The sequence below is a fragment of the Copadichromis virginalis genome, linkage group LG7, assembly GCF_057382275.1.
Source record: "Copadichromis virginalis isolate Kocher_CV1m ecotype Utaka linkage group LG7, C_Virginalis_male_GT1.1, whole genome shotgun sequence".
Taxonomy (NCBI): Eukaryota; Metazoa; Chordata; class Actinopteri; order Cichliformes; family Cichlidae; genus Copadichromis; species Copadichromis virginalis.
The window spans coordinates 5,235,359-5,259,106 of record NC_140624.1 but is presented as its reverse complement, the minus strand read 5'-3'; the positions used below and the strand labels follow the sequence as shown (position 1 = coordinate 5,259,106).

The window sequence follows — 23,748 nt, the reverse complement described above, 5'->3', positions numbered from 1 at the left end:
CTGTCACATTTTGTCTTAGACATGCTGCACGGGGTAGCTGCTACTCAAGATCCGTTATTGAAAATAGGGGATTTTTAACATATATTTTTTGTATTTTATTAACATTTATTTTATTAATATGTTTTCACATTTTGCATTAAAAAACATGAACATGATGTGAATCCTTTGTCGTTTGTTAGAAAGAGCCAAAGATGAAGATTTTTCAGCCATAAATCAGGTCTTTATCAGGGCCATTAACATTAAGCAAAAAGGAAAAAAAGTGATTAAATTCAGAGTCAATTTATTTATTTCATGTTTAATAAGAGGCAATTTTAACTATTCCTGGAGTTTTCCCTTCCCTCTGATCCATACTGAGTATTTTTTTTCTAGGGTTTCTTTTGTAAACAACTGTTGAAGTAAAAAAGAAAAAAAATTCCATCACTGACCAGTGAATAAATTAAGTGTGTACTTCTCAGATTAGAGGTTTTCGCTTGTGCAAGGCTGACTGTGATGTCCTTTTGACCATTACTTCTTGTGGAGTCACAGTTGTATGGCTTTCTTCTCCAAAGTGATAGAGCCTAATGTCCTTAGCCTGAAGCACGCTGACTGTGTCACTCTGTGGACGTGGAAGTTGCTCTCTCATGGGGGATGAAGGTAAAATACCCCTGTGTCTTTTGTCGTTGCTTTTTCTGAGGAAATTGAAAAAGGAGAGACCAGGGTTTAAATGAACAATGCTTGTATTATTATCATAATATTTAACAGAAATAATAAATCACAGAATTAAGAGGATAATGGAGAAGTTCACCTTATTCCTGTTAGGTCCCTAAGCACAGGCACAAAAAATCTGCATGAATCGGGTTCCTTCAGGGAGGTGTCACGAGTATGAGCTTTCAGGTCCTGAACATCATGTCTGAACAGTGATGAATCCACTGAATAAAGTCAAAGTAAAGTAAGTAACAGTGATGGAGCTATTTCATGAAAATTTATCACAATAATAACTAACTACAAACTGACTAGTCTTAATATAACAAATGTGCAACCCAACCTTCTGAGGAATTGTCTTCTTCCCTTTTATACCATTTGGTCTCGGTCATTTCTGTGCATGAGGTCTCTTTTGCATCAACGTAATGTGAGAGCCATGAAGAGCTGTCTCTAAAAATGTGCCGGCCACTGAATTTGTTGTTGTTGAAACTTGTCAGTAGATGCCTTCTTGGAATTATTTCTGGAGACATATTCACATAGGTGAATTTGGGAGATCTGTCACAAAAGAGACACAACATTTCTCAATCTTTAGTTCTGTTTAATGATAAAGATATAATAAGATTGTGAGGTTTACCCGTGGGCTGATGTAAGCAAAGGTGGCAGCCCTGAAAGGGGAAGACAAGTTTCACTACAGAGGAGCGACAATTTGATACAAACTTGAATTGACTGACTTTTTAACATTAGTAATAATATAATTAAGTTCCACCTGAAAGAAGTGTACAGACAGACAAACCTTTGTAGAATTTGTAGGGGGTAAAAGGCTGGCGGTGGCAGTGATGTTGATGCTGGCTGGATTTTATGATTTTTGATGACGGTGGAATGAGAGCCCTGAGGTTCAGTGGGGGAGAGGAGTGTCCCGGCCGTCCTGTCTCCATGTCCGGATCACCTGTAAAGTAAGTCAAGCAAGAGCTCCACATTAGTTTGGAAATACTCTGACCTTTACCTGCAGACTGAATCTCCAAAATAAACCTTACCTTTGTGGGGTGAAGCACCGGTGTATTTGCTGTGAAGTGGGCGTGGTTCTGGACTGTAATGTAGATCTGAGTTTTCCTGATTACAAATTTGAAATGAAAGATTATGGTCTGCTCCAGGTATTGCAAGACATCTGCAGATTCTCTGTGAATTATTAGTGCTTACAAAAGGCAGGTTTATGGTTGATGCATAAGGCTTCAAATAAATGACCTTCACATGATCACCTTTACATGCTTGCAGCCCTGCCACAGCCTCACCTGACTGACCTCACCATGGTGAGTGATTGTAGGACCTTTTCTCATCAGAGTGTTTACCTTAACAAAGGAGGAAACAGTAAGGATCAGTAAATGTCTTCATCTGTTCACCAGCCTCAATATTGTAGTGTAGCTGGTGTTACTGTGAAGACCACAAACACGTTTGGATGCTGTTTCATACGTGAGGTTTCTTCCTGTGGCGTTCAGCAGGCCTCTTTTGGACGCTCTCTTTGATTGTTTTGTCAGGGGGCACGTCAGACTCCTGCAAAGATCAAGAGTATTGTTTACAGCAGTGATTCCCAAAGTGTTGGAATCGTTTGAATTTTAAACTAAACAGGATAAGATGCAATTTTACTGGATAATATCCTTTTGGAGTGGTTCCAAAATCAAACAGAATTTTCTATTGAAAATTCCTTTGGTATCCCAAAGAACCTTTAATGAGGGTTTTGCAATTTGGCTTAAAATTTTCATGAAATAGTTACAGTGGCTTGCAAAAGTAGACCCTAAAATTGTCCAATAGCATGTAATTAATAGGAAATAATTTTTGGATGTGTGATGATCAGAGCTATAAGTAAATATCTGAGTTGGCTGCAGAAGATTTTCAGATTTTATATTTGGCCCATGTGACATTTCTAGTACATAAAACACTTAGGTCAGGAGACCATTTCTGACTGTATCTACAATATAAATAATGAAAATTCAAATCTTAGATGGACTTTGACTTTTATTCCAGGCTAGATAACCTCAAAATATTTCCTCTTTTGTTCGATCATTTCATTTGTTAATATGCATCCAGTCCTGCATTTCAGGCCTGCATCACATTTTTAAAACAAGCTAGGATAAGGGTAAATGTGGGCTAATAACGTCGCAATAATTGCAATAATAAAATAAAGATGTGAAATGAGAGAGGTGATGTCAATGGGTGACTGCAATCATGATTTGGTATTAAAAAAATGAAAAAATTAAAGAATTGTTTAAAAGCAATTGCATATTTCTCCCTCTAAAGTGCATAAAACCATGAAATGGTTCAAGGAATCTGCAGAAATGCCAGCCTCTAAAAGGCAAGACCAGAAAAAGATTAAATATTTTGAGTTCATAATGGCTAAAATCAAACAAAAGTCAAGGTGAACTTAAGAATCACCAACTTTTTCTTTTTTTATTTAAGATCTGGCTGATTAAAGACTTTTCGTGTTGCTTTTCAGGACCTTTTGCTGTGTTTTGTTTTTTACTCTGTTTGGTCGTCGTCTATTCCTCTCTTTATGACTCCTGAAGTGTTTCTTTTTTTTCGTCACTGGAGTTTGCTGTGACAGAAAACAGAAGCATGTTGTAAACTAACAGAACATATGACTTAAAACTGATTACTACAGTCAAACAGGTGCTGGAGGCTTCGGTGTATTAGTGTAGTCAGTTTACCTCTGTATATGTTTCTGGCTGGTTCAGCAAATGAAGTGGGAGTCCTTCTGAATCTGAACTATCTGAGCCACTTGTGCTATGAGAGCAAAAGAAAAATGTTTGCATTCAGGCTAATTCAGAAAATATTCTCCCAATCTCACATTGCCCAAGTGTGGTTAGTATGGATAAAAATATATATTTTTATCACCTGGTTTCGAGGTCAGAGCTGTTGCCCAAATCTTTGCCCAGTCTTTCTCTGAACTCCTTTTGCAGCAATGCCAATTCTGTCAGACAATAAGTGATCTCAAATAAAAAGCACAGACAAAATTAAAATAATTGCATATATATACAGTCACTATATCAAAACACAAGTATCCAGGATTATTATTAACGGTCATACAATAGCAACTAGACTGAGTTGGAGCTTACTATAGTATTTGTTTTTATATTTGCTTAATCTCTCACCTTTATTGGATCAGGGTCACAATAGTCCAGGAGGGTGTCACACAGGTGAAAACCCAGGGACTTCAAGTCTTGAGTAGTAAAATGTGTTCCTCTCCTGTCGCCTAAGAGTTCAGCAAATTATAAATCCGCTTACGTGATATGTGCAAGCTTACAAAAAACATGCACATCTTCAGAAAGTTTTTTACTCACCTAAAGTGGAGCCTCCAAAGGTGGCCTCCATGGTGTAGCTGTTTTTGATGCCAAGTCTCCACATGACGATTCGTCCTGTGCCCTCTTTGCTCTTCTGCACCCGGAATTTACAGCTGTTAAAGGAGAACTAAGAAAAGAACAGTGTATATGAAATATCAAGAGTTTGATAGGTAGTAAACTTGAAGTTTAAATACTGGTGAGTGACAAACAGGTGGGTAAGGTAAGGCCCATACAACCACAGAAAAAAATGTAGAACTTTAATCTTAAAAGTCAGCAACAGTGTTTGAAAGCCCTCAGACAAAATACACTTTACCTTATTGCTAGCATTCTTGCTCATCATTAGTGGAAAGACTCTCGCGTGAAGTTTCAGTGTAGAGTCACCTTTGTTTTTGCAGCCATACATGAAGACATCGTTTTTTCGGCTGTGACCATGAAAATCACAGTAAAGAACTACATCTCTTTCGGCCAGTAATCTGAGGAAAATGCAGTGTGGCAGAGATTTCGATTAAGAAACAAATTCAGTCAACATTCACAATCAATTAAAAAATTGTGTATGCACAGGCTGTTTGGTAATCATCATATTTGAAACATATTGGAAAGCCTGAGGCACTTCAAAGGAGAAATATCTTGAGCTTGATTAAGCAACTCTAAACATGTCAAAAATGATTTTTTTTTTTTTAGCATTTAGCATTTTTTTTTTTATCAAGTCTCACTTTTCCACCATGTTTCGGGTGTGCCACACAGAAGGAAAGGAATCTCTGAGCAGTGTCCTGTAGTTTCTGTTGAGGTCCCTGCCTGCAAGAGAGCAGCGGTAGTTACCCACCACGACACCATCTGGGTTCAACATTGGGACCACCTGCAGCACCAAAGAGGAGCAAACAAAAATTAGCTTAATTGCCATAATTAAAACTAGAGAAACACAGCGATCTGTAACAATACGTTTAAAAAAAACAAGTGTATTATAAAAAATAGGTTTATTATATTAAATTGATTGTTATCTTCTTTCACAAACAAAAAACAAACACACAAATTTGCAATGTATTTCAGTACGGATTAACACATTAAGCCAGAATAGAGACAACAGGCACCTTAAAAACAAAAGTGTCCCTGAGAAGCTGAGCATCATCTGAGTCACCAAGAAGAAAGTTCAGGAATCCCTCCATCATCCAGGATGCATTGGATTCTCCTGGGTGCACCCTGGCTGTCACCACCACAGCCTTCTTGGTCTTGTCGTCCATTCTGTTAGAGTCCTGGGGTGTTACTGTTATCACATACACAGCGTTTCCAGCAAGACTTTGGCACAAGACCCGTACTTTGCAGTATGACCTAACTGTAGGGTTGGAAGTAATACGGCTAAGGTAGCGCTGCAGGCGTGAATATGTGTAGGGGTAGCAGTGGGCCAGGTAGCAGGTGTCTGAATCATAAGGGAACTGGAGTGTCCAGGAGAGTGAGTAAAGGGTGATGCCATCACTGTTGTTGTCCTTTGTATTCTAAGTGACGCAGAGAAAATATACTTTTAGAAACAATCCTGTCTACAGTCAGACTTTCAGTTCAGCCATTAATCTTTGACAGATTACCTCTACACTATGTTCATACATTTAATTCTCAGCTAATGTTCAAAGAGAGAAAGTGATTGGTTCTGGGAAATAAGGTATCATAGTTAAACTTAATCCAGATGCCACCTACCTGACTGCAGTTCTGGTAGTATTTGATATTTGAACCTGCGCGTTTCCATCCAACACCATTCTCTTCAGCATCCCTCTCAGAGTACAGGAGTGGTTTCATACCCTGTGAATACAGACTGCTCCTCTTCATCAAGTTAATGATAGTGAAGCGGTAGGTGACGCCAGCTTTTGTGTTCCTGACCCTGAAGTAAAACCACTGCGTGTGCTTTGTTGTGTACATGTCTGTGCGCAGGGTCAGCTCATAGTCATAGGCACCCCTGAACAGGCAAGAAAATATGAGCAGAGATCCAAACTGAACCTAACATTACTCCAAAAGTGAAAATATACAACTGAAAAGAACAATAAACCTGCAGACTCACACTTGGACGGCCTGCTGAAGGTTCCCACTCTCAAACCGTGACTCAAACTTGAGAGTCAGCTCTGACTGACTGACATCATAAAAAGTGGCTCGCTTAATGGGTTCTCTGCTTCCTCCAATACGAGAGTAGGTGAAATATGGGTGCTTAGCGGCTTTAAAGGATGAGAAGAACAAAAAAAAAAAAGAAACACTAAATTTACTTAAAGCTTTAAGATGCACTGAATTTACATTGTTTTTTCAGAGAATAGTGACAGTATACAGTATATAACTTAAAGTACATATGAAATAACCTGGAAGTGCAAACATAAATCCCAATGATGACAGTTAAGAGTTACCATGGTCAATGCAGAATACCACCTTCCCCCTCTCCTCTCCGACTGGCATGGGTGTCCTCTCATATCCTGTGCACTGATAGAAGGGCTCTGGCTCTGGTGGGTCCCACTCTAGAAAATACACTCATTTTAAACAAGGGAATGCCAAATTTCTGTTCAACATATTGTTGGTATGGTTTTTATTCTTACCACTAAAAAAACCCAGTGACATCAAAGTTTTATTGAAATGAAGCATTACCTATGTGATGGATAATGTCGCTGATGACCTCACACTCTATTGGCCAGCGGATGCCGCATGAGAAGTTGACCAGTTCTGGTGGTGGCCTGAGACTTATAACAGGTCGTCCACCACTGATGGTAACGAGTAGCTGTGTGGTCCTCAGCTTCTGACTTAGGTCTCTACATACTGAGTGGGAACATGAAACACACCTTTAATGCTATTTTAACAATCATGCTGTTTGCTACAATCTTCATCATGTATGCCCACTTGCCTCATGGGGTTTACGCTGACAGATGCAGTTATCTCATTTATAAAACAGTGCTTGTTAAATATATAAAGATGTAAAACTGAAATGAGATGACCATGCTTGCTTTTCAAAAGTTCATTACATTGACACTCGTGTATCAGCAACATTTAGGCTACATACATGTTATACAATAACACCCTTTATGAAAACAGCTTACACTGCTTCATCTTTGTCAGTTCCTCATCATCTTCATCTGTGCGGGAGTAACTGGTGTCTGCTGTGTCCAGCTGGTGGGCAGTTCCACAGTTCCTAACAGCAGAGCTGACCATGGTTGATGTTTTCTCTGCCTGGTCAGGAAAATATAAGTAATCAGTGCTGGATCAATTTTTAACCAATAAACATATATAACTTAGCACCTGCACCAATACTGGTTTGTAATCAAGACAATATAAAATAAAAAAATTTCAACATCTTCTAGTGGATGTTTTCAGGTCTTTCCGTCGGTCATTAGCTGTTACATACATAGAGTTCAGAAGTTTACATACACTCATCACTGGAATGAAAGTCATGGGATTTTTAAGCTTTTAATAATTTCTTTGAACAATGTTTTTTTGTGTATGTGTGTGTTTAGGATCATTGTCCTTTTGGAAAGGCTCATTGTGTTTTAAATGTCTAGCTGTTGTTTTTAGCTGAAGAATTTGGAGGTAGTCCTCCTTATTTCAATCACTTTGAATAACGTACCAGTACCACTGGCAAACAGCCCCAAAGCATGATGCTACGAACACCATGCTTGACAGCTGGTACAGAGGGCTTAAGTTTGAAAGTTTCACTCCAAATATATACTTGCCATTACGACTAAATAGCTAACTTGCTAACTTGTCTGAACATAAAACTTTAGATTTCCTGTCCTGAGTATGACTGTTTGGGTGTTTTTCCACACCTTGGCAAAGTGGTAACACACCAGCATAATTTGAACTTATGTACAACTGTTTATGTTAAAGTGTGTCTGTATACTTTCTGACCCTGTGTCTGGAATACAGAAAATCCTAAATAATTTTCATTTTTAAATTCTTTAATAATATAGGCTGTACAATCATTCCAGCCTGGAAAAAGAAAAGTTCAAAGAATTCATTAACCCCCCCAAATTACCATTTGGTGTTTGATATTTAAGCCCATGATAAGTGTATATAATCTTCTGACTGTATAATTTCAAATCAAAGCAACAGATCAAAATCATCTGATACCCCCCATTTTCCTCCAAAGAGACACAACAGGATCTGATCTGATACAGGATCTTCCACCATTGGTAGTCCAGGACAAATCACTGCAATACTTTCAATGACAAAAATGTGTTTTGCCCGTGTGTGCAACCTGTATCAGAAAAATATGACCAAAAGACAAAAACAGTTATTTTGTACATTTCAGTAGTGGTTTCTCACGTCGTTTAAATTCCAAAGGAAATGTTCATTCTTTTGGTTTTTCATATAGTTCAGTTTTAATTGATTTTTAGATTGGATTGGATCTTTACAGTTTAGTTTGAATATCAAGACCCCGCACCCCCTCTTTTCCCCCTTTATTTCGTCAGGGTCATTTTTCAAAAAGGGTTAGGCCTGGCTTTTGTTTAAAAAATATCTACCAAATCAAACACGTACAACTGCCCGCTCTGGCGACCCGTTGTGAATGAGGGCGCAGCCCAACGTAGCTGTATCAGAGCTCTGCTTTAGTAAACTAAAATAACATTTAACGTAAACAAAGAAACTCCAAATTACCTGTGTAGGTTTGAGTGTAGAATCTCTCACGGGGATCTTAACCTGGCATTCCTGCATGAAGACAGCAACTTAAAAACCTTGTTCACTACATTTTCGAGCGTGTAAACGCCACTACTATCGTTAGCATACATTATTTTGGCAGCTTGCTAACATTTCTGACCGTGCTAGCGCTTTCTACGTTTATCACACTCTGACGGCCACTTACCTCGCTCATATTTGATTGTACTACGGCCCCCCGGCGAAATATAAGCGTACGTTTTAGAGGTAAGTAAGACTACACTGAACAACCTTTTTCGGGGGACCTGACTTTGCTATGCAACCAAAAGCCTCAACACCAAAGTTGCCATGGAAACAGGTAACTTACTGAAGAAATCTAGGAAATGCGCGATGATGATGTCGATAAGAAAAAAAATACTTTGTGTAAAATATTACATACATTTTCAAAATAATTTTATAGTTACAAATAATAACAATATAATACTAATAGTAACATTATTATAAGATTTATAATAATAATAACATTACATGGCAGTACGGTGACTAGATTACCCTCTTTACGGGACTGCACAGCATGTATAGTCTTTGTCCCCTGTCTCACATTTCGGCTGGACCGTTGAATAGTCTGGCTTTTATCCATGGTCTATGAAGGGAAGGCTTTTTATTAGCCTATAATCAGAGGTGGGTAGTAACGAGCTACATTTACTCCGCTACATTTACTTGAGTAGGTTTTTGAAAAAAATGTACTTTTAAAGTACCTTTTTTGCACGATACTTTTTACTTTTACTTGAGTACATTTGTGAAGAAGAAACCGTACTTTTACTCCGCCATATTTGCAAAATTCGACTCGTTACTTTTTTAAATAATTAATTTCACACATTGGATGGATCATGCCGCCACTTGGAGCTACCGGTAACTCTTTCACCAATCAGACGTAGCCATGCGGTCACATGACCAGATATAAAATGGCAGGCCTAGTATTTTATTTTATTTTTTTTAAATATTAAACTTTATTAAGAAACAGTATACAGAACATGTATACTGTTAGGTATTTTAGTACCATGGGAGCATTTACTGGATATTGTTTTATAGTGACATTATACAGGAAAACTCTGTCATTCAATAAGGCCCCTTTGTTTTAGTTATTTTTCTCTTTGACCCAAGAATTGATGTGTGAGAATCACAGGCTGGTACAAGGTTGAAATACCACAGAGATCACTCCCTCAGCTACATTAGTTTCTAAATCTCTTAGGAGACGCCTGTTGAAGGCCAAATGGTTTGTTTCAGAATTCACTAATGAAAGAACTCTTTATTTCGTGCCTTGAAAATATGTCGCTGAGATAATCACAATTGTAGCTGAACTGATAAACTATACAAAGGATGCTTCTTCACCCAAGGGCAGGAAGACGCTCCCTTATCTTGGTCTGTACTGGTTTAAACTGATAATCTGCTGTCTCATGAATTTTACCCTCTATATAAACTGTTGTACTTGTGAATAAAGTTGAGTCAATTTGGGAAGACAACCTGAAGCAGTCTCTGTTTTCTTGTTCTCCCAAGCTGCTCCCGAGCTCGTACTAACACGCTGAATGGCATGCTTGAATATTACTTGAGAATATATTTGACTGTGTTACAGACTAAGGGACATTCTCTGCTGATAGGTGAAGGTACATTCTCTGCTGATAGACGTCCACGCCTCGGAGGAAGCCGATCCACGGATTAGGCCCTGGAAACCGTTTCCTTCATATACAATCAGAACAAAATTAACATATGCCAGGGGGTGTAATACAAAGAATTACAAACATTCAAATAATTTGTAATTACTACAAATAGTAATAGTTTTCATAGCCTTTTTGTTAAGTGATCCACTATAAAATGGCAGGCCGAGTAGCCCAAGCCTTTCAACTTCCAAAGACGGACGGAAGAAATACATCAAAAAATGGCAACCGTCTCCGCTAACACTGAACAGGACAAACACCCTTGGCCGCATATGCAAAGCATGTTTCACTTTAAAGGAGTACAAAAGGACAGCTATATAATGCGGTGTCTTCTGTGTGAGCCAAAGCAAACCGACGTTTCAGCGTACAAAAACTCAACATCTAACCTGAGGAAACATGTTGCGGTAAGTTTGCTTTAAATTTCTTTTTTTTTAGCTGTGGTTAAGTGGATGTCAGTAGTGATGGGCAGATGAAGCTTCATGAAGCACTGTAGATTTCCGGAGGAAGGGTCATAACAACCATCTGCCTCTCTTCATTGGCAGTGAGGCGGTGGAGAGGGTGAGCAGTTTTAAATTCTTGGGGGTAACTGTAACCGAGGACCTGTCCTGGGGCAACCATATCACCTCAGTTGTACGGAAGGCCCAACAGCGCCTCTACTACCTGAGGAGACTGCGGAGCGCACACATTCCCAGACCTCTGATGTTGAACTTTTACAACTGTGCCATCAGCAGCGTTCTGACGCATGGATTTCTAGTGTGGTTCCCCAGCTGCACCAAGGCCGACCAGCAAGCACTCCAGCGGGTGGTGAAAGAAGCTGGCAGAATTATTGGAACAAGTCTGCCAGAGATCAGTAATATCTTCCCCACTCGCTGTCTGAGGAGGGTGCACAGTATCCTGCGGGACCAACATCACCCTGCGTACCACCTTTTCCACCTGCTGCCCTCAGGGAGAAGGTACAGGTCTATACAGGCCAGAACATCCAGACTGGCCAACAGCCTGTATCCACAGGCTGTGAGGCTCCTGAATTCTGCCCCCCTCCCCTCTCTGCCCTCCTCTCACGGACAATAACCATATCCAACTTCTCAATAGCAATGAACTGGTTTGCATTGGTGCATTATATCTTTATTCTCTTTCCCCCCTGCCCCCCCCCCCTCTTTCTTAAATAGACAACCATCATATCTCACAGTATAATAATATTGAACGGGTTGCATTGTTGCATTTTGTCATGTTTCTCAGGTCTTTGTCTGAATGTCCTATGAACATTACCTGTCTTGTTCTCATGTTGTTGCTAAGGATTGTCTCATTGCACTGAAGTCACACTGGGTTAAATATTTACACTTGGGTTTTAAGGGGTATTTTTTTTTTTACGGGTTGTACGGAAGCCCCAAACGCAATTTCATTGTTCTTTGACAATGACAATAAATACATACTTGACTTGACTTGACTTGACTTTTCATCCAATTGGTTCATCCCAGCGCAAAGCTTCTTGAAGCTTCATTTGCTCTAGTAGGACACCTACTGGACGTAAAAATATTAGTTGGCATGAATTTGAAGAGTGTGGCCTTTTGCACACAGCCTGTAAATGTCAACAACAAAAGGAGTGTGTAAAACATGTATATTGTAGTGATGCAGTATACTGTGTATATTTATACTGGCAGTATGGAAAATGATCATTTGGAAATGCTTAAAATGGAAATGATCATTTACTGTGAGGTGAGGTGTGGTTGGGGTGTGGACAGTAGTTGTGCTTTTGTAACGTTGAGGTATGGACAGCTACACATTGAGGCTTTGAGCCTCAGTCCTGCCTGTTCACATTTTATTCTATAAAAACTAAATTTTCACTGCTTTTATGGCCTTTTTAGTGGGGGGAACATAGCTAGGATTTAATGGTTTAACAAATCTTTTAAATCCTTTGTCCTCCACAATGCTAAATGGCTGGGAGTCCTCAATCACCATGCTAACCAGGTCTTCATCTATTTGAGATTGTTCTCCTGAGGAAAGACAATAAAGACAAAGCACAAATATAAACATCACACACGTAACTTATTACAGCTGTATAATATTGTTATATCATTTAGTAACATTACTGCATGCTATATTATCATGGCATTTGATGGCTCACCTGGTCTTGCTCCACAATCGGTGTTCCCCTTATTCTCATGCAAAGCTCTGTAGTGCCTAAGCATGGATGAGGTGTTGTTGTTATATCCCAGCTCCCTGGCACATAGCAAACACTTCACCTTGTACAAAAGTCAAGACAGCTTAACATAAATTGTATTGCACCATCAGTATTATGAAAATATATCTTCTGTAGAAATTTACATACCTTGTTGGGAGGAATAAAATCAAAATGTTCCCACACAGGGGAGGACATCCTCCTCTTCTTAGCTGGCTCCATTCTCTCCTGACTTTCTCTCCTCACTCTCATAAACCTCCAAACTGTCTCCAAACTCTCACTAACCGCAACTCTCCATCAAACACCTACATTTTTGAATGAAGTCTGAGGGGTTTATATCGCTGTCATATCTCGTGGCAAAGTTCGAACCACTTCATGAACCAGTCACGTGGTACAGCCGGGCAGCGAGGCTTCGGACGTCATCATTTTCAGCTCCTCCCATAAATGAAGCAAGCCTCGATACGCGCATCGCGGAAACGCCCTCTCCATTACTCGACACAAGCTTTGAAACCTCGATACAGAACGTCACATCACTAGTGTTGTAATCTCATGATTCTAATAATGCTACAGATATCTGGAATATACATTCAAAGGTAATTCTAACAAAGATAATGTTTAATGTAGCCTTAGAAATGAAGCTTTCCGTTGTCTTTTTTCCTATTTCCGTTGTGCTTTTGCAGCGCTTTTCTCTTTGTAGCGTTTTTCTTTTTGCAGTGCAGCGTTTTTCTTGAAGTTGCAGTGCAGCGTCTTTCTTTTTGCAGCATTTTTCTTTTTGCACGTGTTTTCTGAAGTTGCAGTCCGTTTGGTCTCTCAGGGCCACCGTACGTTTCAGCCCAATTTAACGTCACCGTGGTAGGAATTAGAATCAAACTTATGGGAAAGGAGACCCCTTGGACATCAAACAGCGTGATGAGAACTATTGAAAAGAAAAGAAATAATCTTTGGAAAAAAATATCTAAGGAGAATTAATTTATTTTAGTCTGACCCCACTCCCATCCGCTAACATGGAGGAGGCGGGTTTATGACTTATACTGCAGGGGGCGATAGGGACGTTTTGGCTTCATTTTTGGGGAGCTGTCGCGTCGTCCATGTTTTCTACAGTCAATGCTCACACACATCACATACACTCCTTACTGCACCCAGTCACACGCAAGACAGTAATTCCCGCAACACAGAGAAAGAACTCACAGGACACTCTGCAAAATTCAAAGCTGTAGCTGTAGCATAAACAACAACAAACTGGGACTGTTTGTAATTCTGTCCTGGGGTTTATACAGGTGCAGTCATAAGTCATAGTCAAAGCTATAAATAAACCCAGCAGCTTCAAGATCATTTTTGCTCTGGCAAGATGGCAAGACGGTCATATTCACTGCTTCAAGCACCTGATTATGTGAGGCACTCAGAGAGCGAAGATGACGAGGAATCCGCTGCATCAGTCTCCTCAGAGAATGACAGCATCACTACCAATGATGAGGATTACCATCCAGTGCCCGATTCCTCTTCTTCAGCAAGTGAGGATGATACAAAGACAGCAGTCGAGGTAGAGCGGCTAATGGAAGAGACGGTAGGAGAAGCGGCAGACGCCGGGGCGCCGGGGGCCGAGTGGATGTCTCGTTCTGGGAATATTGAGTGGTTTCCCACTGCTGAGGAGACCATGCGCTACAATCCAGTACCCACTGGTATCACTCCAGGGCCCACCCTGTATGCAGTTACCCGCATTAGCACCCTGAGATCTGCATTTGACCTGTTTGTGACAGAAGAGATCATTCAGCTGCTGTGCACCTACACAAACCTGCATGGGAGGCGAAAGTGTGAGAATTGGAGGGATGTGGATGATGTGGAGATGAGAGCGTACATTGGGACTTTGATTCTCGCTGGTGTCTACCGCTCAAGGCATGAAGCATCGCGTGGTTTGTGGGCTGACAAGACCGGACGGGCAATATTCCGTGCTACAATGCCCCACTATCGCTACGCCCAGATCAGCGCTAACATCCGCTTTGATGACAAGCTCGCCCGCCCGAGATGTTTCAGGAACGATAAGCTTGCTGCATTTCGCGACCTGTGGGAAAAGTGGGTTGCTCGTCTCCCCCTGCTGTTCAATCCAGGAGTTGACGTCTGTGTCGATGAGCAGATGGTTGGATTCAAAGGTCGATGTGGATTTCGGCAGTATATGCCCAAGAAGCCTGCAAAATATGGCATTAAAATCTGGGTGATCTGTGATGTGGCAACCTCCTATGCTTGGAAGATGGAAATTTACACAGGAAAATCTGGAAGTTCCCGGGAAGTTAATCAGGGAATGAGAGTTGTGCTACAACTGACAGAGGGGCTCAAAGGACACACTGTCACTTGTGACAACTTCTTTACATCGTTCAGCTTGGCAGAGGAGCTGCTCAGAAGAAAAGTAGCTCTGGTTGGCACAATCAGGGGAAACAAACCAGAGCTCCCTCCCCAGCTTGTTCAGCTGAGACAGAGGAAGATTCTTTCATCTCTCTTTGCCTTCACCAAAACAACCATGGCAGTCTCCTACATGCCCAAGCAAGGGAAGAATGTGCTTCTTTTGAGCACAAAGCATAGGGAACCAGCAGTCAGTGATGGGGAAAAGAAGAAGCCAGCAGCAATCCTTGATTACAACAAGTGTAAAGGTGGAGTGGATAACCTAGACAAGGTTGTCGGCACCTACAGTTGTCGGAGGAAAACCAGTCGCTGGCCACTGGCTCTGTTCTACAATCTTCTGGACATCTCAGCATACAATGGCTTTGTCCTGTGGAAAGCAGTGAATCCTGAGTGGGAGTCCGCCAAGACCCACAAACGAAGGGTGTTCCTGGAGGAGCTGGGCTACATGCTGGTGACTCCAGAAATTGCAAGACGGCCTTGTGCCCCACGCTCAAAAGCAGCCGCTGCTATTGTTGCTGAGATACAGCAGACAGAATCAGAAACAGAGTCTGACCCAAAGCCCATCAACAAAACGAGGAAAAGGTGCGAACTGTGTATAAACAGAAGAAGAACGGCAACCACTTGCTCCAGCTGTGAAAAGAGTGTCTGCAAAGATCACTCTGCTGTGGTTTGCGTGTCCTGCCTTCCCTGAGTACACGTGTGTACACACACACACACACACACACACACACACACACAGAAAGAGGATGTATTTTGTACAAACAAGCAATAAAAGGCCGTTTTTGGCATGACTAACAAAGTGGGAGTTTCTTTTATTGGGGTCATTACTCACAGGAATAAAAATGGTTTTCATGACTAGGACTGGTTTTCATTTAAAAAATGAAGTTGGTCTAAGTAGAAAAATGTTTTAATATATAATAATTTTATAGTATTCTGTAAATGTAAACAAGGGGTGGCCATTTTTGGCCACGGACGGTCTGAGAGGGAGTTTTTTTGTTTTTCTGCCACTGCAGAAAAACAAATGTTGCATAAATGTCATTGATGCTGTTAATTATTGCTATGCATCTAACCTTCATCATGGTTAGCAAATAAATCAGATGGCATGTATTATTTAGAAAAAAAACTGGGATTTTATGATTTTCTCAATTTATGAGTTATGATTATGTGCTCTAACTGATATTTAAAGGGTTAAATTTCAGAATTTTAATGAAATTTTGATTTTCATGAACAGCCCTGATGCTAATCTAAAAAATCATGTTAAAAAAACTGGACATTTTTCTTAATATATATGAATTCTATAGCATTTTGTAAATGTAAACAAGGGGTGGCCATTTTTGGCCACAAACAGTTTGAGAGGGAGTTTTTATGTTTTTGCTCTCTCTGCACTAAAAATTACAGACCTAATCTGTAGGTGGCCACGAACAAGCTGAAAGGGTAGTGATTTTGATCAGACTCAGAGGGTTAATCAGTCTGTGGGTATCATCAGCTCTGATCCTGTTCCCCCAGCAGACCACAGTACAAACTGCACTCACCACTGGTGAGTGACAGAATGTCTCCATCTGCACATACTGAAGGATTTACAGCTTACTTAGGAAAGAGCCTGCTCATCTCCCAATAATTCCCATTTTGCTCTTCCAGTTCAGCCTGTTATCCTTAAGGACACCCAAGTTCTTGTACTTCTAGACTTGGATTCAGATGCAGAGCTCTGTACGTCTCCTCCTGCCCATAACTAACACACAGAACAATGAATGTAGTATCGACTTTGTCATAAAACCCTAAAAGAAAAAAAAAAAAAAAAAAAAAAAAAGACTGATCCAAATGCACTCTTGTGCCGTTTGTATAGTTGTATGCCCTAGTCATTGTAGTATTGTGATTGAGATGGTGGGAGGGAAAACAAAACAGAACAAAAATGCAAAAGAAAAAAAAAAAAAGATCACTTTAGAAACATTTTAATAATTTTTTACAAAATATACAAGTTCAACGAAGTCCCCCCCCCCCTCCCCTCCACAAACATGGCTTATCCCATTATACATTTTATATACAACATTGTAAAAATGCTCAAAATAAAATCCTCCAAAACAAATGGGTGATCATCTACAAGGGGCTATACAAAATAGCCATGAAACACTTGATATACCGATTTACTCGAGACATTTGGCACATTTACAGTGGTGGCTACAAAAACCAGGAGGACATTCATGGCCTGCCATGTAAGGGCTTCTAAATGTCTTCATCACGGACAAGTAAAAGTTCAAGTTTAGAGAAAACCCTAAGCTGGGGAAGGATAACCTAATGACAGTGGTTGGAGTGGTTTTTAAAAACATTGCCTGGACAGTGTATGACCCAGACCTGATGTTACGTGTTCATCTTCCTTTTCTTCAGGCGTTCCCGCCAGTCCTCGGGCAGTGCCTCAAAGTTGGCATTCTTTGAAGCTTTTCCTCTGTAAAAATTGAAAAAAAGTTACATTTATAATCACTGAAATAAGAGTAAAACTGGGCGAGAAAGCAGTAAAAACAAGTAAAGCTCATTTTAAAAAATAAAAAAATGAAAACCTAAAGTAAAAGGAAAGGGCATAACCACATACGTGCTGAGCTGCTGTTGCTTCCACTCTTCAATACTTTTCTTGTTGAGCAGATCTCTATCTTCATCACTGGAACTGCTCTTTTCTTCCTCATCCAACTCCTTCTGTATACTCTGCCACTTCTTCACCAGAGAAGGCATTTTGGTCTTACTTTTCTTGGGCTAGAGAGAGAGAAGTGTGTCAAATGGAAAACGTGAACTGCATGTTTTCCTGAATGTCATTTTAAGTATTGCATCAAAGGGACGGCTTCATGGAAAGGAATTTTTTTTTGAGAACAATTAGTCTAACAAAAGACAAACCATGATGAACACTCCGGAATGAAAGACTTCTTGGTCAGCTGATTTTAACTCCAATACTAACCTTATCCTTTTTGGTTTTCTTGCTCTTGTCTGTGGGCAGAGTTTTTGCCCCAGTAGGTTCAAAGGGTGGCTGAGATGGTGGCAGTGGTGGTTGTGGAGGCAGAACTGGGACAGGTGGAGCTGGAGGTTCACAAGGTACCAAAGGGGCAGTGACGGCCGGCATACCCCAGTAGGCAGTTGCTGACATTAGAGGGGCTGCAGACAAGGAGAAACTTTATTGCTACTTTGTAAACATATTAAATTAACCAATTGTGTACATGTACTGTCCCTTATTCAGGGTAGCTTTGCCTTTTGTTTTCATTATGATGGACGTGTAATGAAACTTTTTTTTTTTTTTTTTTTTACCTGCACTGGCAGCTGGCTGGGTGTACAGAATGGGACTGCTGCCAATTGTAATGGTTTTATTCATCTGACCAGCTTTACGTTTTTGACCCTTTCCCAGGGGACCCGATGACTCGACAGCCTGTGTAAATGACAACAAATACAATATAAAGCTAAAGCTGATGGCTGTTCTTCTGAAAAAAATGAAAACACTAATGTAATTAGAATCATAACTACTTCCACACCTTCGTGCTAGCAGAGCCTGGCGGCAAAGGAGGCTTCCCACTGCCATCTTCCTCAGTTCCAGGGGCTGGAGGCTCTTCATCATTGTCATCATCCATCTCCATCTCCACCTCCATGATCTCTCCATCACTGTCAGGAGGGGGAGGTGGGGGAGGTGGTGAGCCTGGGGGGAGTGGTGGAGGTGGGGGGTAGTTGGATGGTGGAGGAGGGCTGTCAGGAAGTGGAGGTTGGGATGGGGACCAGAAGGATGATGGATTGGGCTGAGGAGGTAGCGGTGGCGGGGCAGTAGGAGGACATGTAGATCCTTTGTTTAAAAATAAAACAATAAAAAAAAAAAAAAAAAAAAAGGGAGATTAACATTATTATGCAATTACAGCAAAGAAATATGTATTGAACAGACTTTATTGCAGTTATTTTCCTTTCCACTCCCCAGTAATTTTCTCCTAGTCTAAGATCAGCAGCAGTAATAACAGATTTACCTGTGACACCTGATGCACTTGTTTTGGTATCCACCTGGCTTGAAGTCTGTGTCTGAGTACCCTCGCCATCTTTCAGGTCCTCCTCCTTGTCATCCTCTGTTGGAAAATCCCACTGGGAGGCACCGGTCCGGTCCTTCACATAGAAATACCGCCTGTGCTCTCTAGAGAGTGGGACAACAGAGATAGAAGGCACAAGTCTCAACCACTGGTCTACATACTTGCTGTGTAGCTTGATACCCTGGGACAGAAGGGCAAGGGAGTGGACAGTATGGCCACAATTAAGGACTAGGAATGTTGGTATGGACAGTGCTTTTAACTGTCCTGAACAAAGGCCGAATTAAGAGTGTGGTTATGGTTGTGGATAGGGAACCCACCTTGCTCTCAGGAATAAATAAACAAACAAATCATCTCTAGGTCCTGAAAGCAGCATTCAGCAGCTCACACCATGGTTGTCACATTTCTTTTGTTTTAGACAACCATTCCCTCCCAGACACAGGAAGACGCCGGGGAGGAAGTACCATTATTATTATCAGCAGCAGCAGCAGCAACAACAACCATAGGGCATAAAATAAGAAGCACAAATTCAACTCATTTTATGTCAGAAAGAAGTAAATGGAAAAACAGGAAAACATATGAAATAGAGTTGGTCTGACCTGCTGGATTCCCGTCATTGCTCCATCTTCACCTTTTATTTGATGCGTGACACTCGTCGCTTCCAGGGCATCACTCTTTCAGCATTGCATTCAGGGGGTTGTAGTCCTGTAAAGTGCAAAGCTGTCCCACGCAACCAAACCTTCCTACCATACACCCCCTCCCAGTTTTTCCACTGACTGGACCCATAATCAGTTTACAAATGCCCTTTTACAACAAAAGGCTTAAGAGTCTGTTAAGGGACTAAGAGTCCTCTCTGTGGCAGGTGTATTTAACACGAAGCAGGCAGGCCCAGAGTGGATGCTCCCTTATCAGTGTACGCAAAGGACTGCATCACAAAAACCTGAAGAGTCTGTTTCTGGTAAGTATTTTGATCCACTCGGACTGGTTAAGCTTCTCCCCAAGTCATGTTACAAAGTCTGCAACCTCAGCACTGAGGGATGTGTAGTCACACGGTAAGATTTTTGGGGGGCTGGGGAGTTTAGAGATGTGAAAGGTAAGGAGCGCGTACCTGTCCCAGTGGCAGGACCAGCCTTTAGGGGTGGCGTTAAGTTCGTAATATTTTATGTGTTCGGCAGCTTCCTGCAGCCGGCGGCGAAGATAGACTCCATTCAGAGCGCCCTCCCTCCAATCAGCAACCCGTGTCTGGGGGAAAAATGAAATAAAGAACAAAAGAAGAAAGACAAGAGGGACAGAGACAAAAATTAGACAAAAGCCCATAAAATATAACTAAAGGGCTCAAGAGACAGATACAGACAGAAGAGCTGCAGGCTAGATGAGTAATATGGAAGAGTAATTACAGTAAGTTTCCAGAATGACACCTTATGATGAATTATTATGAAGATTTTAAATATTAAATACTACCGCGTGCCTGTGCAAAATCATGTGAAACAAAATTAAATGTTAAATATTTTAAAAGTCGCATTAGAAAAGCAGCAAATGGAAGTTAGGATGACATTGCTTAGAAAATGAATATCCACGCACCTCAGTTTGTAGCAGAAGCAGCTGAAAGTTTGAGATCCCTTTCTTATTTATCCCAAGAAACTCCATCTTGCTGATTAAGGTGTTTGCCAGTTCACCGATCTGAAACTACATTTTTTACCATTAAAATACTTCTCAAAAGAGAGTGCACAATTACTGTTTGTTAGTAATAGTAGTAGTGTTGTTACCTTGAGCTCAGGAGTTTCCTCTTTGAGCTCAGATGTCTCCCCCTCCTCCTTCACGGAAGGTTTTGAACCCATTTTGTCCTCAGAATTTTCCACTTCATTGTCTTCTCCTTCCTCAACACTTTCTAAGACTTTAGGAAGTGCTACAAGAAACAAGAGAGGCATAAAATTATGTAGATAGAATTTTTTTTATGTTATTCCACCCACTTCTCTCATGTGTTAATGTTTAAACTAACCGGTCTCTGTGTTATCCGGTATATCTGAGCTTCTACTGTTAGAGTCGGGGCTGGCAGCACTGAGGAAAGAAGTCTTCCACCGGTTCTTCTTCAGCAGAACACCACGAGGACCGGAGGCTTCTTGGCTATTCTCAGAACAAGGACTGGAGCCCCCAGCACTGACATCACCCTCCTCCAGTGCTCGTAGCTCAGCCTAAGAGTCAGGTGTTTGATTATTCTGTGTGCCAAAAGAAAGTTTCAAAGATATTCCTTTTGCTGCATTAAATACACACCTTTTTCCTTTCCAGAGCCAGTTCTAACTCCATGGTGTCCTCTTCTGCCTCTTCATCACCTTCAGAGTTGTCTCCAGATTGCTTCTTGGTGCATCCATCTTTCTGGACAATGGGAGCTGAGTCTGAGTCCCTCAGAGGGGTAGAAGGAGATCCTGTAAGACGAACGCCATCTCCGTCAGAATCCAAGCTATTCTCACTCTCATCCAGGCCTTTAAGCAGTCTTTTCCTCCATTTCTCTTCTGCTTCCTTCACTTCAGAGGGGATCAGAGGAGCGAGGAGTGCTGCAGCAACTCCCTGGCGCTCTTCCTCTTCACTTGTGAGGCCTACAACGCTTTCAATTACCTCCTTTAAAGAAAAACACAGTGCAAGTCATATTTAGTATCAAAGTGAGAGTATTTAAACAAAACAGAAACTAGCTGAATAGTTGAATTGGGGACAGATGGAACATGCCTTTACTTTTGTCTCTTTTGCTGATGTTGTTGTGGCAGCAGATACAGCATTTTCTTCTGTGCAATAACCTGCATGAGCTGTACCATTTCCATTGACACTCGAGCTATAAATAAAAGCAGAATACCCACAATTATCAGGTGTCAGAAATAAACATAATTTTCAAACACTTTGTTTAATACTCTTAATGTCTCCTACCTGTTGGTATAATGTCCCAGGCTTTGCACCTGATCAGCTAGATAGTGTGGCAGCTCCCAGGACACTTCATTGGTCAGTGTGTTCCAGTAATAATAGCAACCAGAGTTCTCGTCCCACACCTCCTGCCAGTCTCCCATCTCTACACCCACTGAAATACAAGCAAATACATGGGACTTTAAAAACCACCAAAACATAATCTCAAAAGTAACCACTGCGTGATTGATCTCTTTATATAATCAATGTAGCACATTGTTAAATACTTTATGTAATCAAGACTATAACATTAGAAAAATACAGTTTTCTTTTCATATGAATATAAATACATTAATATACAAATTATTTTTGGTGAAGAAATATAAATCAGTTCACTAAGGACATGCACACTTGATATTTTAATGCAGCAGAGATAATTACCGCCGGCTAGTGAGTACTGTGTATTGTACTCAAAGTCTGTGCCTTGCTGATTCTGTCCTTCACCAGCAGCTGGCTGCTGAGTATTAACCTCAGGTTTGGGTGGAGTAGCACTTGGAACTGACTGATGAGTTGGTGCATCATCTGAACTTGGCTGAGTTGTGATTGCATCAATTTCCTGCAACCAGAAAACACAGACGGCAAGTTTTTAGTTGCGTGAATAAACCACACGGGTCAAAGCACTAGGCTTTACATAGAGTATATGATTTAATAATGAATAAGGAGCTCAGAGAGTATAAAATCTGCATAAGTTATTTGAAAAATCAGGAAAAACAAACAATTTTATAAAGTTATGAAGTAGAAGTTGACTTTAACCTACTTGTCATTAATCTACACCTTTATTAGCTCAACATAAATAATAAGAGACTGGCTTACAGTATCCTCATCATACTTACAGCCATGAAATTGGCCAGTGTGCTGTCGATGTCACCTGACTGATTGTGTTGAGAATTTGCGGCTGACCGATGAGAATCTCCCGCATCCTCTTCATCACTATCCTCATAGGCTCCGAGCAAAGACAACCCCTCTACAAGGGAAAGCAAAATAGCTTTGTTCAGCGAAATGAAATAAAGTCTTGAATCTGCTGCTTGAGAATGACTGCAGCAACACACACGAAAAGAGAGAGGGAGAGAAAAACACTTCACCTGTAGCTTTTACTGCTGGAGCCTTGATGTTTGTGCGTCTCACGAATCTATGCCCATCCCCATCCTGTTCATCTGGGGAAAAAAACCAAAGTTTTGTAGTAAAGTATTGTCGCTTTTAACATTACAGGTATTCATAGACTAAATAAAAAGCATCGCGGTCTAAGGGTATCGATCCCACAGATCATTCCCCCATTTCTTTTTGACTAGCTGATCCTATCCTATCTTCTAACATATTTTGTAAGATAAAGTGATGATGTTCCCCGAACTGTTAGCTTAGCGCACTAGCCTATAGCTTCTGGTAGAAGCTAAAATTAGAAAAATAATTCATAATAACTACAGCTCTCAGCTGCAGTTTCTCAGCGACGGTGTATATTTGCAGCATATGTTAAGTAACTGGACAGCTAAATATAAAAATAACAGTATTATTGTAATTAATGATAATCAGATGAGCCCGTTGTTCGCACCTCAGGTATTTAGCACTAGGCTAGCCTGCCGCTAACATGCTACTGAGATAAAATACCATCAGATCCCGAGGGCGCTTCTTCTCTCTCTCCAACATTCACGCCGCGGTTCCCGGGTGGGGAAAGCTGCAATATAGTTCTCCGACCGACGGCTCCTCCAGGGAGGCGACTTTTCTTCCCCATCTCTGTTTATGTGTTTGTAGGCCTGCTTCCTTCGCTGGCGACGTTAATTACTGCTTTTTTTCTACGTCGCTGCTTCGAGCTGGCACAAAAGCTTTTCACTTCCGGTTCACGGTGTAGTGTTTTGAGCATA

At 40.9% G+C, this 23,748-nt stretch overlaps 3 protein-coding genes across 9 annotated transcripts; 1 reads left to right on the top strand and 2 right to left on the bottom strand.

The window, feature by feature from the left end:
* Positions 1–263: 263 nt before the first annotated feature.
* agbl2 (AGBL carboxypeptidase 2) lies at positions 264–9,278 on the bottom strand. 6 transcript variants are annotated; one of them, XM_085461309.1, is made up of 24 exons: positions 9,174–9,278; positions 8,625–8,675; positions 7,073–7,202; positions 6,627–6,794; positions 6,392–6,499; positions 6,058–6,208; positions 5,700–5,955; positions 5,102–5,503; positions 4,727–4,869; positions 4,327–4,486; positions 4,014–4,140; positions 3,825–3,925; positions 3,568–3,662; positions 3,381–3,456; positions 3,197–3,268; positions 2,149–2,229; positions 1,938–2,027; positions 1,716–1,791; positions 1,475–1,627; positions 1,316–1,346; positions 1,025–1,236; positions 785–908; positions 509–668; positions 264–387 (listed from the first exon to the last, which is right to left on the bottom strand). In XM_085461309.1, the coding sequence occupies exons 1-24, from the start codon at positions 9,195–9,197 to the stop codon at positions 316–318; spliced, it is 3,063 nt and encodes a 1,020-aa protein (XP_085317435.1). In that variant the 5' UTR covers positions 9,198–9,278; the 3' UTR covers positions 264–315. The 6 variants fall into 6 exon arrangements, with proteins under 6 accessions (XP_085317435.1, XP_085317432.1, XP_085317436.1 ...); XM_085461306.1 differs by having other exon boundaries at positions 3,173–3,268; positions 9,174–9,274; XM_085461310.1 differs by having other exon boundaries at positions 1,971–2,027; positions 3,173–3,268; positions 9,174–9,271.
* Positions 9,279–9,337: 59 nt separating this feature from the next.
* On the top strand, positions 9,338–12,137 carry LOC146704276 (uncharacterized). The gene is made up of 2 exons (XM_085461319.1): positions 9,338–10,740; positions 10,879–12,137. The coding sequence occupies exons 1-2, from the start codon at positions 10,733–10,735 to the stop codon at positions 11,402–11,404; spliced, it is 534 nt and encodes a 177-aa protein (XP_085317445.1). The 5' UTR covers positions 9,338–10,732; the 3' UTR covers positions 11,405–12,137.
* Positions 12,138–16,839: 4,702 nt separating this feature from the next.
* Positions 16,840–23,696, bottom strand: fnbp4 (formin binding protein 4). Of its 2 annotated transcripts, none has more exons than XM_085461312.1 (17): positions 23,495–23,696; positions 22,975–23,046; positions 22,726–22,856; positions 22,274–22,448; positions 21,860–22,007; positions 21,665–21,767; positions 21,215–21,559; positions 20,943–21,135; positions 20,710–20,849; positions 20,525–20,629; positions 20,052–20,185; positions 18,890–19,050; positions 18,413–18,714; positions 18,192–18,309; positions 17,848–18,041; positions 17,491–17,648; positions 16,840–17,346 (listed from the first exon to the last, which is right to left on the bottom strand). In XM_085461312.1, exons 1-17 carry the CDS (start codon positions 23,616–23,618, stop codon positions 17,262–17,264), a joined length of 2,688 nt encoding a protein of 895 aa, XP_085317438.1. In that variant the 5' UTR covers positions 23,619–23,696; the 3' UTR covers positions 16,840–17,261. The 2 variants fall into 2 exon arrangements, with proteins under 2 accessions (XP_085317438.1, XP_085317440.1); XM_085461314.1 differs by having other exon boundaries at positions 21,671–21,767.
* Between the last annotated feature and the right edge of the window lie 52 nt (positions 23,697–23,748).